The sequence below is a fragment of the Phalangium opilio genome, unplaced genomic scaffold (genome assembly GCF_054372755.1).
Source record: "Phalangium opilio isolate 3A_F unplaced genomic scaffold, DU_Popi_V2 ptg000662l_1, whole genome shotgun sequence".
Classification (NCBI taxonomy): Eukaryota; Metazoa; Arthropoda; class Arachnida; order Opiliones; family Phalangiidae; genus Phalangium; species Phalangium opilio.
This window is the reverse complement of record NW_028324246.1, coordinates 2,107,919-2,122,260: the sequence shown is the minus strand read 5'-3', so window position 1 is coordinate 2,122,260 and position 14,342 is coordinate 2,107,919. Positions and strand designations below refer to the sequence as shown.

The following is a 14,342-nucleotide window of genomic DNA, read 5'->3' as shown; positions in this document are numbered from 1 at the left end:
ACTCTTTGTTACCCCATTGTTCTCGAACTCTTTGTTACCCCATTGTTCTCGAACTCTTTGTTACCCCATTGTTCTCGAACTCTTTGTTACCCCATTGTTCTCGAACTCTTTGTTACCCCATTGTTCTCGAACTCTTTGTTACCCCATTGTTCTCGAACTCTTTGTTACCCCATTGTTCTCGAACTCTTTGTTACCCCATTGTTCTCGAACTCTTTGTTACCCCATTGTTCTCGAACTCTTTGTTACCCCATTGTTCTCGAACTCTTTGTTACCCCATTGTTCTCGAACTCTTTGTTACCCCATTGTTCTCGAACTCTTTGTTACCCCATTGTTCTCGAACTCTTTGTTACCCCATTGTTCTCGAACTCTTTGTTACCCCATTGTTCTCGAACTCTTTGTTACCCCATTGTTCTCGAACTCTTTGTTACCCCATTGTTCTCGAACTCTTTGTTACCCCATTGTTCTCGAACTCTTTGTTACCCCATTGTTCTCGAACTCTTTGTTACCCCATTGTTCTCGAACTCTTTGTTACCCCATTGTTCTCGAACTCTTTGTTACCCCATTGTTCTCGAACTCTTTGTTACCCCATTGTTCTCGAACTCTTTGTTACCCCATTGTTCTCGAACTCTTTGTTACCCCATTGTTCTCGAACTCTTTGTTACCCCATTGTTCTCGAACTCTTTGTTACCCCATTGTTCTCGAACTCTTTGTTACCCCATTGTTCTCGAACTCTTTGTTACCCCATTGTTCTCGAACTCTTTGTTACCCCATTGTTCTCGAACTCTACTAACTCTTAAGAATAAGATCTTACCATTCTGGAATCCATTAAAGCTTTGGCCATAAACTTGCCTAGCAACTTAAACTTGCTACGTATCTTGGTGACCTGTCCGACTTTGGCACTGCGCCCCAAAGGCATGGGAAAGAGGCCGGACTTTGAATGAACGTACGAGACGGTAGGAGCGTTACTTCCCACTTCCGCGTGGCTGCTGACTTTCTCTCCTCTCCACATTTCCAGATCGGCTCGTTGTAGTTCGTGAGAAACTAAGGCGTAAAATTCCAAAGTTGGTCCCAAACCGGTCCCAACTTCGTTCTCGTACTGAATTTCCAACAAAGCTCGAGAACTTCCTAAATCTTGCATAACGAGTTCCGCTTGTTTCAGTAAATCGTCCCTGGAAACGGTTCGCTAATTTCGCGAAAGAGAAAATGATTTAATTATATTAATTAGCGGTCTTATTCCTGATCAGCGCCACCTACCCATAGCGGCGACTTTGAGAACTACTGTAAGCGGCAAGCCAATCAGATCAGATGTGACACGTCACTTATGGGCGGTCTCGGGGTCTAACCAAAAAATTACGTCACCAGATTGTAGCGAAATCTTGTTCTGGTTGGCTTGCGTATTACAGTAGTTCTCAAAGTCGCCGCTATGGGTAGGTGGCGCTGATCAGGAATAAGGCTAATTACGCGTATTTAAGGGGAAATGATTTAATTATATTAATTACGCGTATTTAAAGGAAAAAAAAATTAATTACTTTTCTTCTATCCAATCTGGGAGTAACTCTCTCGGTCGAGTCAGTGTTATTTAATTCGGGTGCCATATCTAAGAGTCTCTGAAGAGCTCGGTCGCGATCGAACGACGTGATGTAGAATAACAAGTGGCGAGTTTCAAATGGGAAGAGGAATGGACTACAATTTAAATGTTAAAAGAATTAAGCTTAAGGTTTCTTAATAATGAATGATTAAAGTACGATTCACTTACCAAGCGTAAGCTATCTGCGAAAGCCAAGCTGGTAAATTTCCAGTGACAATAGCCAAGGGATCTTGAAGCTGCCTGTTGGCCTTAGCGGTCAGTTTATTATTTAAGAATTCGCCTTGAGGAATTGCCGAATTCCAAGCGTGGAGTTCGTACAAAGAACCCCAATGCTTATTCAGAGCGTGCAAAACTCTGAGCAAGGAGATCACTTCGATAGACGGGTCGTGAACCGTGACGCTTTCCGGTAAGGAAGGCTTCAAGAAGAGCGACAATGGGCTCACTACTTCAGGAACTATACCGTCTAATCAGAATTACAAATTGAGCAATCAACCCTAGTAATTGAAAGTCAAGATCATACCATTCCATAGTTCATCCTTCTTCTTAGCGGAAGACCTATTGGCGCCTTTACCGTGACGCGTGTTTCCCGAACTGGACGAACTTACGGAACCCTGATTGCGATGGGAATTAGCGCTCGAGGCGCCGATGCTTCCCGTAGCCGAAGTACTTTCTTCGTTATCGGCGACTGGACGATACCAAATTGCGTGAGTTTGAACCCAAATATTGGCGTAACCGATGGGACTCTCGGAATCCGTGTCAGTTTCGTGGCCATCTTGGCCTCCTTGAGTGTAACTATACTGACGAACGGCTTGATAGACAGTCATGTTGTAAGGTAATACGTGATTCCCAATCATGAACTGTAATTTGTGACGACCTTGACCGTGATTTATCATCATTGCCGCCTGAAAAACGTAACACTTTCTCTCTCTAATAACGATACTTTGCGCGTCCATTTTTAAAGGAACGACGATTTACCATGGTATCGTCGATATCATCATCGGAATTCTCTTCGTCACTTCCTTCATCGTCTTCCTCTTTGATTCTACCGTATCCTCTGATGACCAGATACTTCTCGATGGCTTGTACTTGGGCTAAAGGATCGATCATGACGGGACCACCCCTCCAATGTTTCAAATTGGAGCAAGAGGGATGTCTTTGTAGATTGCACTTGAGCTGATGAGTGTTGAGGAACTTCAGGGCGCTGGTTCCGCGAACCCCTCCTCCATTGGCCCCCAAATCGTGAACTTTCACGGGAAATTGTTCAGACTGACTGACGCAAGAGTTTAACTTCGCGACCAAAGCTGAGAAAGGACGGCTGTTCAGGGTCTCTAATTCGCAGGGACACATCTTAAAGAGCTAAAGAGAAAGTTGTTGCCCAACAATGTCATCATGACCTTTGGGTTAAAGGTCCTCCTCCGAAGTAATTGGTTTTTCACTTACCGGTGAGCCTAAGAAAACGTGTAAAAACGTCCTGAGTCTATCAGCTCTCATGGTACATTCGGGACTGTTTCCCGCGGTCAAGAAATGCAACAATTTCTTGACCAATCCGCTATGAATAACTTCGAAGGAAGAAATATCACTATGGACAACGACCATTCGAACTTCTTCCAGGGCTTTCAAACCTCCATCAGACTTTGAAGTAAAAAGTAAAACAAAGCCTCAACGTTTAATTTACCACCTATAACTCTATTTAACAAATATAAATAATTACCACATTCTCTAATTGATCCAAAGCCATCGTTAACCGATTCAAAACACTCTTTCCAGAGTGCGTTGTATTTCCTCTAGTGTCATCCGGGAAATATTCTTCAGCAAACTTTTGGGCTGAAATTAGAGTTAAACTTAAAGGTGAAGCGCCAGTTTAGGTCGCGTTAAGGTCAATGGGAGGATGAAACAACTTAGGAGTTGTCAAGACGCAAAAGACGTAAATACCTTGATCTTTAATCCAGGATTTGATTTTGATTTTATTCCCAGCCAAATTACTACTACTGGACGATTTTTGTATACCCATTGAGTTTTGAGAAACGGATCGCGTCGACAAAGGAGAATTGCAACTCCATCGTCCCCAACGTGCCGGGTTTAAGTTGGCCAAGAACGCCGAGGTTTTGGCAGCGGCGCTACTCAATTTTCCCCTTCCTATTCCGCCTAATTGGGTATTAGCGGCGGCTCCACTACCGGAAGGCGTCACGTTATTGGGTCCCCAACTCATTCCTTCGGGCGTAGTCAGTCCAATCATACCACCACCCACAGGGTTGACGCTCAAAGAATGAGTGATAACGGGAGAGGCGCTGACTGATAAAACGGAGCTTCCCAAAATTGGGCTGACATTGTCCAGCGCTTTTTTGTTGCTACTCGAATGATGACCACTACCTCCGTGATGCGAATGATGGTGGTGAGTTCCTCCGGATGCTCCGCCCGACGCGGCGACACCCGCCGAACTCGAGAAATTATGATGACGAGAAGTCTCGTCAGTTCTAACTTTACGACTAGTCGCGTTACTTCGTTTGGGTGTGCGTTTGCGTTTTAAAACATCGCTAAGTCTCCTAGAAATAGTTACAAAGAGCGCCAAAAATGTAACAGCCACGCGCTCGAACAACTAAACTCTTCGCCACGTCTCGCGACGATTTATTTAACATTAATTAAAGAGTACTTACATATGAGCCAGCGTTGAGCAATGATCTTCCTCGCCCGAAGAAGAGGCAGCCAAGACGGCGGTCGCAGCTGGTGAAGGAGTGGCGTTGGCCAATGGACTTAATCCGGTCCCTGAGGCGGCGACGGAATTGCAGGGGGCCACGGCGGTGGGCAAAAGAGCGGGGGATGATCCCCAAAAGATGGTATTATTAACAAATTGCATGGAAGAAGGATCGGAAGTTGTCGAGACAGAACTATGAGGAGCGTGATTGGCAGCTACAGCGGCCGAGGAGGGTGTAGGCGATTGAATGACGCTCTGGTACTGATGATGTCCCGTCGTCGTGGCTGGATGACCCGTTCCTCCTCCTCCTCCTTGATTAGAAGTCGCGTGACTACTCGAGGAATGATGGCTTCCGACTGGCAACGGTTGAAGATGGTTTTCGAACGACACAAAATAGTTAGCGCCTTTTTATATTCCCCGATGCCACAAAAAAAGAGGGAAATAAAAAAGAGGGGAAAACCAAAGACGGTTATCCCATCATGTCCCTAAGAGGTTAGTTCCTGAGACAAAGCAACGGACACCAATCACGCGTCGAGAGACCAATAAGGAAAAACAAAGACTCACACAAAGGCGAGACGTCCGTCAAAGCGACTGATAGAGCCGCCGTTAAATGTTGAGAAGCGTGACGATGATGTTGGGGCAATTTCGGATCGGGAGCGCTTTGAGGAGTGATAATAGATATCGGTTCCGGGCTGGCGATGGGTGAGGCCGCGATCGGTTTGGCACTATTATTCAATTCCGTTTCAGCTTCAGTTTTGGCCAAGTTCATAATTTGATGAATGACGCCTAAAATTTGATCAATCCCGAATATACACGCGTTAGTAGACAACGAGATGACGATCTATACCTCTTCAATTAAAATTAGACTCGGAAATATGTTACCTTCTCGACTGAAATAGACGCCAAAAACATCGGGTAATTTTTGCATCAATATATTGGCCATTTGTAGCGCACCCACGACAATTTTCAAGTCTTGAGAGGACAGCATGGCGGCGATGTGACTCGAAACCACTTGAATCTTCAAGACGTTCTTCAAGAGATCGGGTGGCGCGAAATAAACCATCCTTAACAGGGCGTGAAGACATTTGTGTCGAACCGCCGGCCCAGCCTAATCGTAATCGTAATCGTAATTAGCCTTATTCCTTATCAGCGCCACCTACCCATAGCGGCGACTTTGAGAACTACTGTAAGCGGCAAGCCAATCAGATGTCGCTAAAATCTGGTGACGTCACTGACTGGCACTCTCGGGGTCTTACCAAAAATGACGTCACCAGATTTTAGCGACATCTGATTGGCTTGCCGCTTACGGTAGTTCTCAAAGTCACCGCTATGGGTAGATGGCGCTGATCAGGAATAAGGCTAATTAAACCCGAAATTAACGTTTTCCAGATTGAGAACGTAGAATCAGGGAGGATCGGAGTATACTTACGGAACTACTATAAACTTCGTACAGAACGGCAAAAAGCGATTTGATACAGGCGGCAGCCATATCGATATTATCTTGCAGACAATTGACCCTGGAATCGGAACTATCCAAACTAGTGTTTGAACTAGAAGCGGCCGAAGCCAAACTATTCACTCTCCTTTGAACGGGTCGGGCCGTCCCGGTATCTTCGTTTATTTGTTGCATCGAGTTGAAATCAACCGTGTACGTTCTACCCATGGTGGATAAACTAATTTCATCTTCCCCCGATTGATAAGCGGCTTCGACGATCTTATTATCGATGCCGGCGTAAGGATGCCATAAACCGCGATCGTCTCTCCATTGCCAGACGACGGCGTCGTTTTGAGCGGCCAAAGGTTTCGATAAGAGTTGATCAACGCTAAAAATGCCATCCGTCGGTAAACGAGGCATTAATTCGCCAATCAGAGAAGTAATTTCGAACAATTCCTGAGGGCTACGAGGTAAAAGCTTCCGAGAAGAATTAAAAAAGGTCACTTGTTAACATATAAATTAAATTTACCCAACAAATCTCTTAAGGATTTAAATTTAATTACTTCTATCTCTTCGGAATGAGAGTCCGAAGTGCCTAATAATAAATATCGTAGAGTTTCCGCTATATCTGTTTAGAGAGGGAAGAGAGAGCGGGCGGGGGCGTATACTTAGTCAAAATTGAGTTAATTAGGTAATTAGGTTGTTACCAGAATGGTCTTTACTTTGTTTCAATAATTGGCCAGCTAATTCCGGACAACTACAGCACATAACCGCCAGCATTCGTATAACGGTTACAAAAGTTCCTGAACTGATAATGGGTGGACTGACCATCAGCTAAGAATTGAACCAAGAATTTTCGATATTAGAAATTTCGCATTCTTGATCATAAATATAAACGCGGTAACGTTCAAGTTAAAGGGATCGCGGTAACGTCCAAGTTAAAGGGATCGCGGTAACGTCCAAGTTAAAGGGATCGCGGTAACGTCCAAGTTAAAGGGATCGCGGTAACGTCCAAGTTAAAGGGATCGCGGTAACGTCCAAGTTAAAGGGATCGCGGTAACGTCCAAGTTAAAGGGATCGCGGTAACGTCCAAGTTAAAGGGATCGCGGTAACGTCCAAGTTAAAGGGATCGCGGTAACGTCCAAGTTAAAGGGATCGCGGTAACGTCCAAGTTAAAGGGATCGCGGTAACGTCCAAGTTAAAGGGATCGCGGTAACGTCCAAGTTAAAGGGATCGCGGTAACGTTCAAGTTAAAGGGATCGCGGTAATGATGGAGAAAAAGGGCTTACCAGTCTTTGTACATTGTTGAGCAAGCCGTGATTAGCAATTTCAAGAAGAATCTTGGGATCACTTTGAAAACAATCGACCAATCGCGAAAAGGCGAGACAAACGCTTTCGACGGATTTCTTATCTTGATGAGTTAATCGACTACTTAATAGAGGTAACGAGTCCTGAGTCAGGTGGAATTCCTCCGACGTTAGATTCTGACAACAATTGGCCGTAATGGCCAGGGCCGCGCGCTGAGCGTTAATCGAGAAAAAGTCCAAATACATTAAACAAGCCGCCACACCCTTCGCGTGCAATATGGCTTTGCTATGACGACGCGACAACATCTCTAACGCGGTCAAACTTTGTTCCGCCACGTCCATACATTGGATAACTTGCAGCTAAACCAATTAAAATATTACTCGAGTCAATACATTAAAGAACAAATAATAACTGGACAAAAGTAGTATCTCACTTTCTCCAAGAAGACTGGAATGGCTTCGACAACAACGGCGGATGATCGAGGTAAAGCTTCCATCATGTAGGTCAACGCTCGACAGGCGTGATTCATCATATCAAAATTGTGCTCCATGGACAGCAAGGCCACAAGGGCCGGGACGACTTGCTTAACGGGAAAACCAGTTAACGTATCTTCGTTACCCATCACCAATAACTGACACATTTCCATCACCGCTTGCAATTGTTGGCCTTCATCTCCCGAGGCTTGAAGTCCTTGTAGAAGTTGGTGGGCTTTGCTACCTGAAATGCCCCAACGTAAACTAAATATTCGACTAATACTTTATGGTTAGGGCGCATTTAACGAAAACATGACTGTTCAAACTGATTAACAAAGACGGCAACGTGGTAAAACAATTATTAAAAAGATTAAGGGACAAGTGACTCACTGGCGGAAGCACCCATAGATCTGTGAAGTAAATGTTGCATACGTGGTCCCAAAGCGCCAAAAAGATGCGGGGGAAGTCCCCGAGATTCTAACAATGCTTGTAGACGACCCATTTCGCTGTCGTCCGATTCACTGTCGACAGTTGCCCCAACGCCTAAAATTAAACACTCTCAAGTTGGCATTCCAAATACCGGGAAATCCCCCAGTACAAAACACCATTCTCCGAAATACTTACTGGAGGCACCGCTACTAATGGCCGATGTTAAATTATTCCTGGCACCAGTCGAGTTGACGGTGGAGGAAGTGGTGTCATTTTGGGTGGCGTTATTGCTACCCATTACGGGTGCGGAAGAAGAAGAAGACTCGTTACCATTGAGAGAGAAGGAGGTTCCGACGCCTTCTTGGCCAGTATCTAATCCTGACATCCCACTGGCGGCGGCGCCCCGACTTCTCAAAGACACCTGACGTCCCCCTACTCCTCCGCTAGCGGTTCCCGACCCGACTCCCTCTGCCGATGTAGAACCACCCGCCACCGAAGAGAGTTTGCTTACTCGCGAGGAACGCCGGCTACTGAAAACAAAACGAAACGAAACAAACCAGACCCAACGTTGTTACCTCAGACTCATCCTCGCGCGTATAGTATAGAAGAACCATCCCTAAAAAGTAAAAACTCACCGGCTACTGGCACAGGACCCCGTGGTGGTCTTGCTTTTACTTTTCTTATTTTCCAGTTGATTAGAATTGGCGGTCGTCGTATTCTGGTAATTACTGGCGGCGGAAGAAGAATGGGCCAAAGAAGAGTTACCCCCCGAGGTACTCCCGCCACTAACAGCGTTATTATTAGTTTTCAAGTCTAATCCTTGAGACGCTGAAGATTTCGCGGTGGTTGTCTCTGACGAGGAATTTTTCTTATAACCGCTTCTTCCCGAAGTGGCAGCCGACGCCGCGGCTCCTACGCTACTTTGAGAAGAATTAACGGAGGAAGCACTCTCCGTCGAGTTTGTATGCGTAATTACACTCTCGGACGCGTAATTCGAAGCTCCAGTTTTATTAGAGTATCTAAGAAATGAAAAAATTTCCATTTCATGTAGATTTTCTCCCGTATTACGCGCTCCTTTTACCCAAAAACGTTTTGAAATCGAATAATCAAGAACTTATTTTTTTAACTACTTCGGATGCGAACTAAAGTATGGTAAAAAAATTTGCATTCAATCATTCAAGTTGAACCAGAAGGTTGTAGGTACTCATCAACAAATCCTTGCCACAAAAAATAAAGCTTGAAATGCCTTTAGACTGATACTCTGATAGTAAGTAATGAAACGTTCAAAGTACACTCCCACTACTCAATACTTCTACTTAGAAGAAATAAAAAGCTTTCCTTGTATCTTTGTAAGATAAGGTTTAAAAACAAATACGTTGGCTTAAACAAAACTCAAATATTTGAGGGGGTAACCACTAAAATTAAAGCTATGCTAGGTAATTTGTAACAAAATTCTCGAGTAGGTCTTACAGGGTTCGTACAAAATTTTCGAAATTAAATTCCCTGACTTTTCCAGGTTTTCCCTGACAAAATTCCACAAATTTCCCTGACCATTTGCAATAACGTACACGGCGAACACATATGAAAACCAATCTAAATTCACTTTAATTATTTTTCCACGAGTTTTGTTATAAAAATAAGCCAATGATTGTGTTTAAATGTAACTCTATCAAAGTAATAACTGGAGCGAGCGAAGTGAGCTCCGCGAATTTGGGGCTCTGGTCAAATCTCAGACAACACATTTTCTGGTCACCCTTGTACTGCTATCCAGGCTTTAAATTTCCCTCCAATATATTTTTCCCTGACATTTCCCTGACTTTTTAGGTCCATTTTCAATTTCCCTGACTTTTCCCTGACATTTTAGGCCCATTTTCAATTTCCCTGACTTTTCCAGGTTTTCCAGGTCGTGTACGAACCCTGTCTTAACATTTTGAAGGACTAGACTTGAATAGCGTGAGAAAACTAGAAAAAGAGTGCTGCTTCGTGTAAAACAAACAAATGTTCCTTTTTTTAGCGTTTCGCCAAATCTGATATTTTGTTGCAATTTTGTTTTCACTTCGATGTCAAAAACATGACCGACGCGAAGTCACTGAAATGATTTTAAAGTGAACTAACCTGGAATGTCTCGAGCTAGTCGAGAAGCTTGATGAACTTTCAGCAGAGGTTGAGGACTGTCCCTTTTTGTTGGCTTGCCTGGAGTTGTAACCGGGACCTGAATAGGGATTTGTATCTGATGAATTAAGGCTCAAATCTTCGCCTTTGGAAATATTATGGGCCAGAGAATTATTTTTCCCGAATGGTCCTTGGTTTCCTCCGATCAGGGACCAATCACGATGATTTTGGTTGTGATAAGACGATTTACCACTTTTATGCCCGCGACGATTATTTTTACCGCCTATATTCGAAGTTCCGGTTGCGCCACTCGAAGAAGAGGATGAAGCCACTGGATAAGCTAAGGAGCTATTTTGATCTTGGTAACGCGTCGATCGGGAACTTACACCTGTTTTTGTTTCTTTATCAGGACCAATTTGGTATAAATTCAAACCCTCCACATGATTTTTAAAACTAATAAACTTACCAGAATAATGAGGATTTGGATTATTATAAGCGAGATATTGTCCTCTGGGATCCTTTTTCTTGTGTTTGTTGCTTTGTTTTTCCTTGTTGCCGCTTTGAGCGTTGGTCGAGGGTTCTGCCTTGATATTCTGCAGCTCTGCAGAAGCAGCGCTCAGATCTTCGGGGTAATTTTGCGCCACAGCGCAAGCTGCTGCGGGGAGCGAGGAAGAAGAAACCGGGTAGCTAGTGCCACCTTCCTCCACCACAAACTTGCTCTTTTTGCCCGAAATATCACCCAAGAACGGAGTTGACACGTGAGCGTCTTTGTGGTTATTAGAACTACCGGACTTTGAAGCGCCACTGGGCTTTCCTATGGAAGTCATTTAGTTATTTAGCTAAGACCGGATTCAAAGGCCTACAAGCATTAGTATATTTCTAGGGCTCTAAGCTTAGATTCAAAGGCCAAAAACAGCCTATAAAGTATAAAGCATTGGTATACTAGTCTCCAAAATGAAGTATCGAAACCCGATGCCAACAAAAACATGAAGAACGCGCTTCTAAAAATCATGTGACACAACACGCCTCTCTTATCTTCAAACATGTTGATATAAGGTGGAATTCATAAACGTCGGTCGCAACGCAATTTAGTACAGGCAAAGGCAGGACGTACTAAATTGCGTTGCGTCCGACTTTTATGAATTCCACCTATAGAGAGCTTTCAGTTGGAGGAGGAGCTGAGTCTCGTGACATAATTTACGCTGCCATATTGGTGGGTTTAAAGCGGGAATGAAGCTGAGACCACCCAATATGGCTACCAGAACAGCGGTAAGACTTGGGAGGGTGTGACGTACTAGTATCTCATCTGAAAGCTCTCTATAGGGAGAGGGCAAACCCATTCTTGCTACGTCATAGGCTTATATCTCTTACCTCGATTCCATCCCCCTAACGGAGGAATTTCAGTATCGCGCCTACAAACGCTCCCCTAGGTAGAGGTATAAAATGACGTCGTTTGTTCTTTCCCTCCCTGACAAACGCCCTCTCCCTATAGTCGATTATTCCTTCCTAGTATGGTATATGCCTTCCTGGCACTAGCAAGCCTAACTAACCAGTAAGGCCTATAACTAAGGCTAAAGACTTAATAAAAGAAAAGTCTTACTTGTTTTGGGTTTTTTCCTTTCTACGTGTGGCTCTTCACGATCAGAGCTGGAAGTTCTTTTTACACCTCGGTCGACATTAACTTTGGTGCGAAGATCTAACGATGATGAGGTTTGAATTGTGGATGATAAGTTATTGGTGTTTACAGCTCTTTGTTGTTGCTGTAGTTTTTCCTGTTGATATTGTTCTTCCCGAGCTAAACGTCTCGAAAGAGATCGAGTCCTTATGGGCGAACGAGCTCCCTTCAAGGTAGTTTCCAGAGAAGCGTTGCTGGACCCCCCTAGCTGACTGGTAGGTTGGTCGTCCATAGACAAATCTTACCAGGATTTATGCCACATCCGCATGGCCCTGATCATCAAATACAACAAACAAACAAACAAACACACAAACAAATAAATACCTTAGACTCCGTGAGACTAAACTTTCCATTCAAAATTTGTTTGCAAAGGTTACAAAAACAAAATTTAATAGAAACACTGCTAATATTTGCCTTTAAGAAAAACAAAATAACATTTCGAGCATCGAGGATGTAAACCAATCAATGATAACGGTGTTTTGAACTTTCAACTTTAATATTTGGTTAGGAATAACCCTTATTTTCAATCGCGTTTCGCAAGACTCTTTAAAATTGTCTCAAAATATATATAAAATTGTTGAAATACTTTCGAGAATGAAAACTCCCATTCAAAGTACCTCTACTTGAATTCCCAACCCTTTGTTGTTGGGCCCAAGCCTTATAAAGTTTACTTAGTTAATAATAATGATAATTATAATTATAATTTGTCTCTTATAAACATTAAGGGAATAACAAACTTTATGTTTCAAAATTCGCGAAATCTTATCTGACGAGAGAGTATGACTAATCTTTCACTTCATTTGATATTTTTAGGTTATTTCCTGGGTAATTGTTACGCTATCTAATTAACAACCGAGTCTCGAGGTATAACAACTTATATCTGTAACCGATTAAGTTAATTATAGTTAATTAACTGAAAGATTATTATTATTATTCCATTCAGTTGGTCAATATTTCCAAGGTATTGATCTTTGATAGGCCCTAACTCTAGCACACCCTGAAAGATCTATACATTTTAAATTGAAATAACTTGTTTAAGTTTAATTACTACGTAGTACTTACTTAAACGTAATATTTACTTAAATTAATTAGATTAAGATTACACTCCACTTTAAATACTTTTTAAAAAACCAAGAGTTAAAAAAACTGTCTCAGAAAAGCATGACCAAGTCCCTAGAATCTTCTAGACACTAGAAATTTCGCGAAATAACTATTTCATTTAATCGTGATTAAGTTGATTTAACATTAAACACGTACAGAAAAGTATAAATTAAAATATAATTAACACGAAATGTAATTAACAAACTTTTTGATTGGAGATTTTGGAAAAGCAAAGAAAATACATGTACTTAAGTTTAAAGTTAATTACCTTAAATATAATTAAATATGATCGTCGTAGGTACTAGGACCAACTTGTAAAGGTATTTTGGCAATTTTATCAAAGGTATTCTCACAAAATGCGGCTTACAGCTTCCTAAACAACCGAGGGAAAGGCGAGACACTGCAGAAGCTTTATGCCCATTCTACCTCTGTATCATGACGTTTTTCACGAGGGGGCGCGCAAAAACACAGGGGGTAAGCCTAAAACGTTTCTTATTTACCTAATTTACGTAATAACTAAACAAAGGAATTGACCTAAACTTCAAAAGGTCTAAATAACTTAACCCTAACCTTAGTTAATTCTAAAAACATTGGGGTGAACTTTTAGGTTTATTGACATTTTTCAAACGTTTGATCTACCCGAAAGGACGCGAAAAATACAGAAATTCCTTTCAATTTCTTATAAAAAACGTGGGAAAAGTGCGAACCAAAATATAATTAAACTAATTGTAATTAAATTTAACTCATAATTTACACAATATCTTACTTCCCCTCTGCCCTAGTTGTATGGTTGTGTGTAAAAAATTCTAAAACGCGGGGGGCCCTAGTCTGAATTTCTGAAATGGATTCGTCTATTATTATTAGGCCTATTTTTATAGGCCTAGGCCTATTATAATTCCGTCAAATATAAAAAAGAGCATTGGCCTTGGAGAAAAATACTTCTAGCTTCGCTAGCTAGAATCTGGTACCCCTTAAGCCTAGCGTACTTTGCACAGGGGAATAAAGACCCCTTGGAAACAGGCTGTGACTTCAGTCTTTAGATGAGAGATTTTTAGGCCTAAAGTAGATCTATATATCCGACCCACTTCGAGCTTAAAACAAAAGGTTTTTAGGTTACCTTTCATGCTGAAATACGTTCATTGTTCTCTGCGTGAACCATTTGGCTCCGTTTTCTCTCCGAGTTTCTTTTTACACGAGTTTTTTGGTAGTCCAAACACTAAGCCTAACAACACACAGTCGGAAACTCACGACGACGCGGAGCTAAGCCTACTGCCTACGATTTCAATATAAAAAACTCTAGTGTACAATATAATTTATTCAAGGAAAACTACGCTATAAATTCATTATAACTTTGTTCCACTATCGAAGCTACGACAGCTAATTTTCACCTTAATTTCCTCGTGTGACGCGCGTAGAAAAGACTTGAAACACTGAAAGTAAGCCTAACCAAACACCCTCTGACGGTGACCCCACTCCCTGACCTTTCATGCCAAGGATGTCCTAAAACAGAATCGGACAACTTGTTTCAA

The 14,342-nt window shown here is 42.4% G+C and overlaps 1 protein-coding gene across 8 annotated transcripts in view; it reads right to left on the bottom strand.

The window, feature by feature from the left end:
• ctrip (E3 ubiquitin-protein ligase ctrip) overlaps positions 1–14,342 on the bottom strand; it is an 18,366-nt gene that overhangs the window by 3,578 nt on the left and 446 nt on the right. Inside the window, exons 1-24 of one of the 8 annotated variants that reach the window (XM_089862827.1) lie at positions 13,931–14,221; positions 11,638–11,984; positions 10,504–10,851; positions 10,288–10,437; positions 10,041–10,137; positions 8,561–8,944; positions 8,121–8,455; positions 7,887–8,039; positions 7,457–7,740; positions 7,005–7,382; positions 6,423–6,549; positions 6,279–6,343; positions 5,710–6,192; positions 5,163–5,388; positions 4,845–5,066; positions 4,243–4,684; positions 3,521–4,131; positions 3,300–3,412; positions 3,029–3,220; positions 2,564–2,944; positions 2,109–2,490; positions 1,757–2,051; positions 1,530–1,683; positions 812–1,183 (exon numbers count right to left, since the gene is read on the bottom strand). In XM_089862827.1, the coding sequence (XP_089718953.1) occupies positions 812–1,183; positions 1,530–1,683; positions 1,757–2,051; positions 2,109–2,490; positions 2,564–2,944; positions 3,029–3,220; positions 3,300–3,412; positions 3,521–4,131; positions 4,243–4,684; positions 4,845–5,066; positions 5,163–5,388; positions 5,710–6,192; positions 6,279–6,343; positions 6,423–6,549; positions 7,005–7,382; positions 7,457–7,740; positions 7,887–8,039; positions 8,121–8,455; positions 8,561–8,944; positions 10,041–10,137; positions 10,288–10,437; positions 10,504–10,851; positions 11,638–11,944 (6,501 nt within the window). In that variant the 5' untranslated portion in view covers positions 11,945–11,984; positions 13,931–14,221. Of the gene's footprint in view, positions 1–811; positions 1,184–1,529; positions 1,684–1,756; positions 2,052–2,108; positions 2,491–2,563; positions 2,945–3,028; positions 3,221–3,299; positions 3,413–3,520; positions 4,132–4,242; positions 4,685–4,844; positions 5,067–5,162; positions 5,389–5,709; positions 6,193–6,278; positions 6,344–6,422; positions 6,550–7,004; positions 7,383–7,456; positions 7,741–7,886; positions 8,040–8,120; positions 8,456–8,560; positions 8,945–10,040; positions 10,438–10,503; positions 10,852–11,637; positions 11,985–13,081; positions 13,222–13,930; positions 14,222–14,342 lie in introns of those variants that run through there. The other 7 variants (XM_089862820.1, XM_089862823.1, XM_089862824.1 and 4 more) reach the window with 7 other exon arrangements.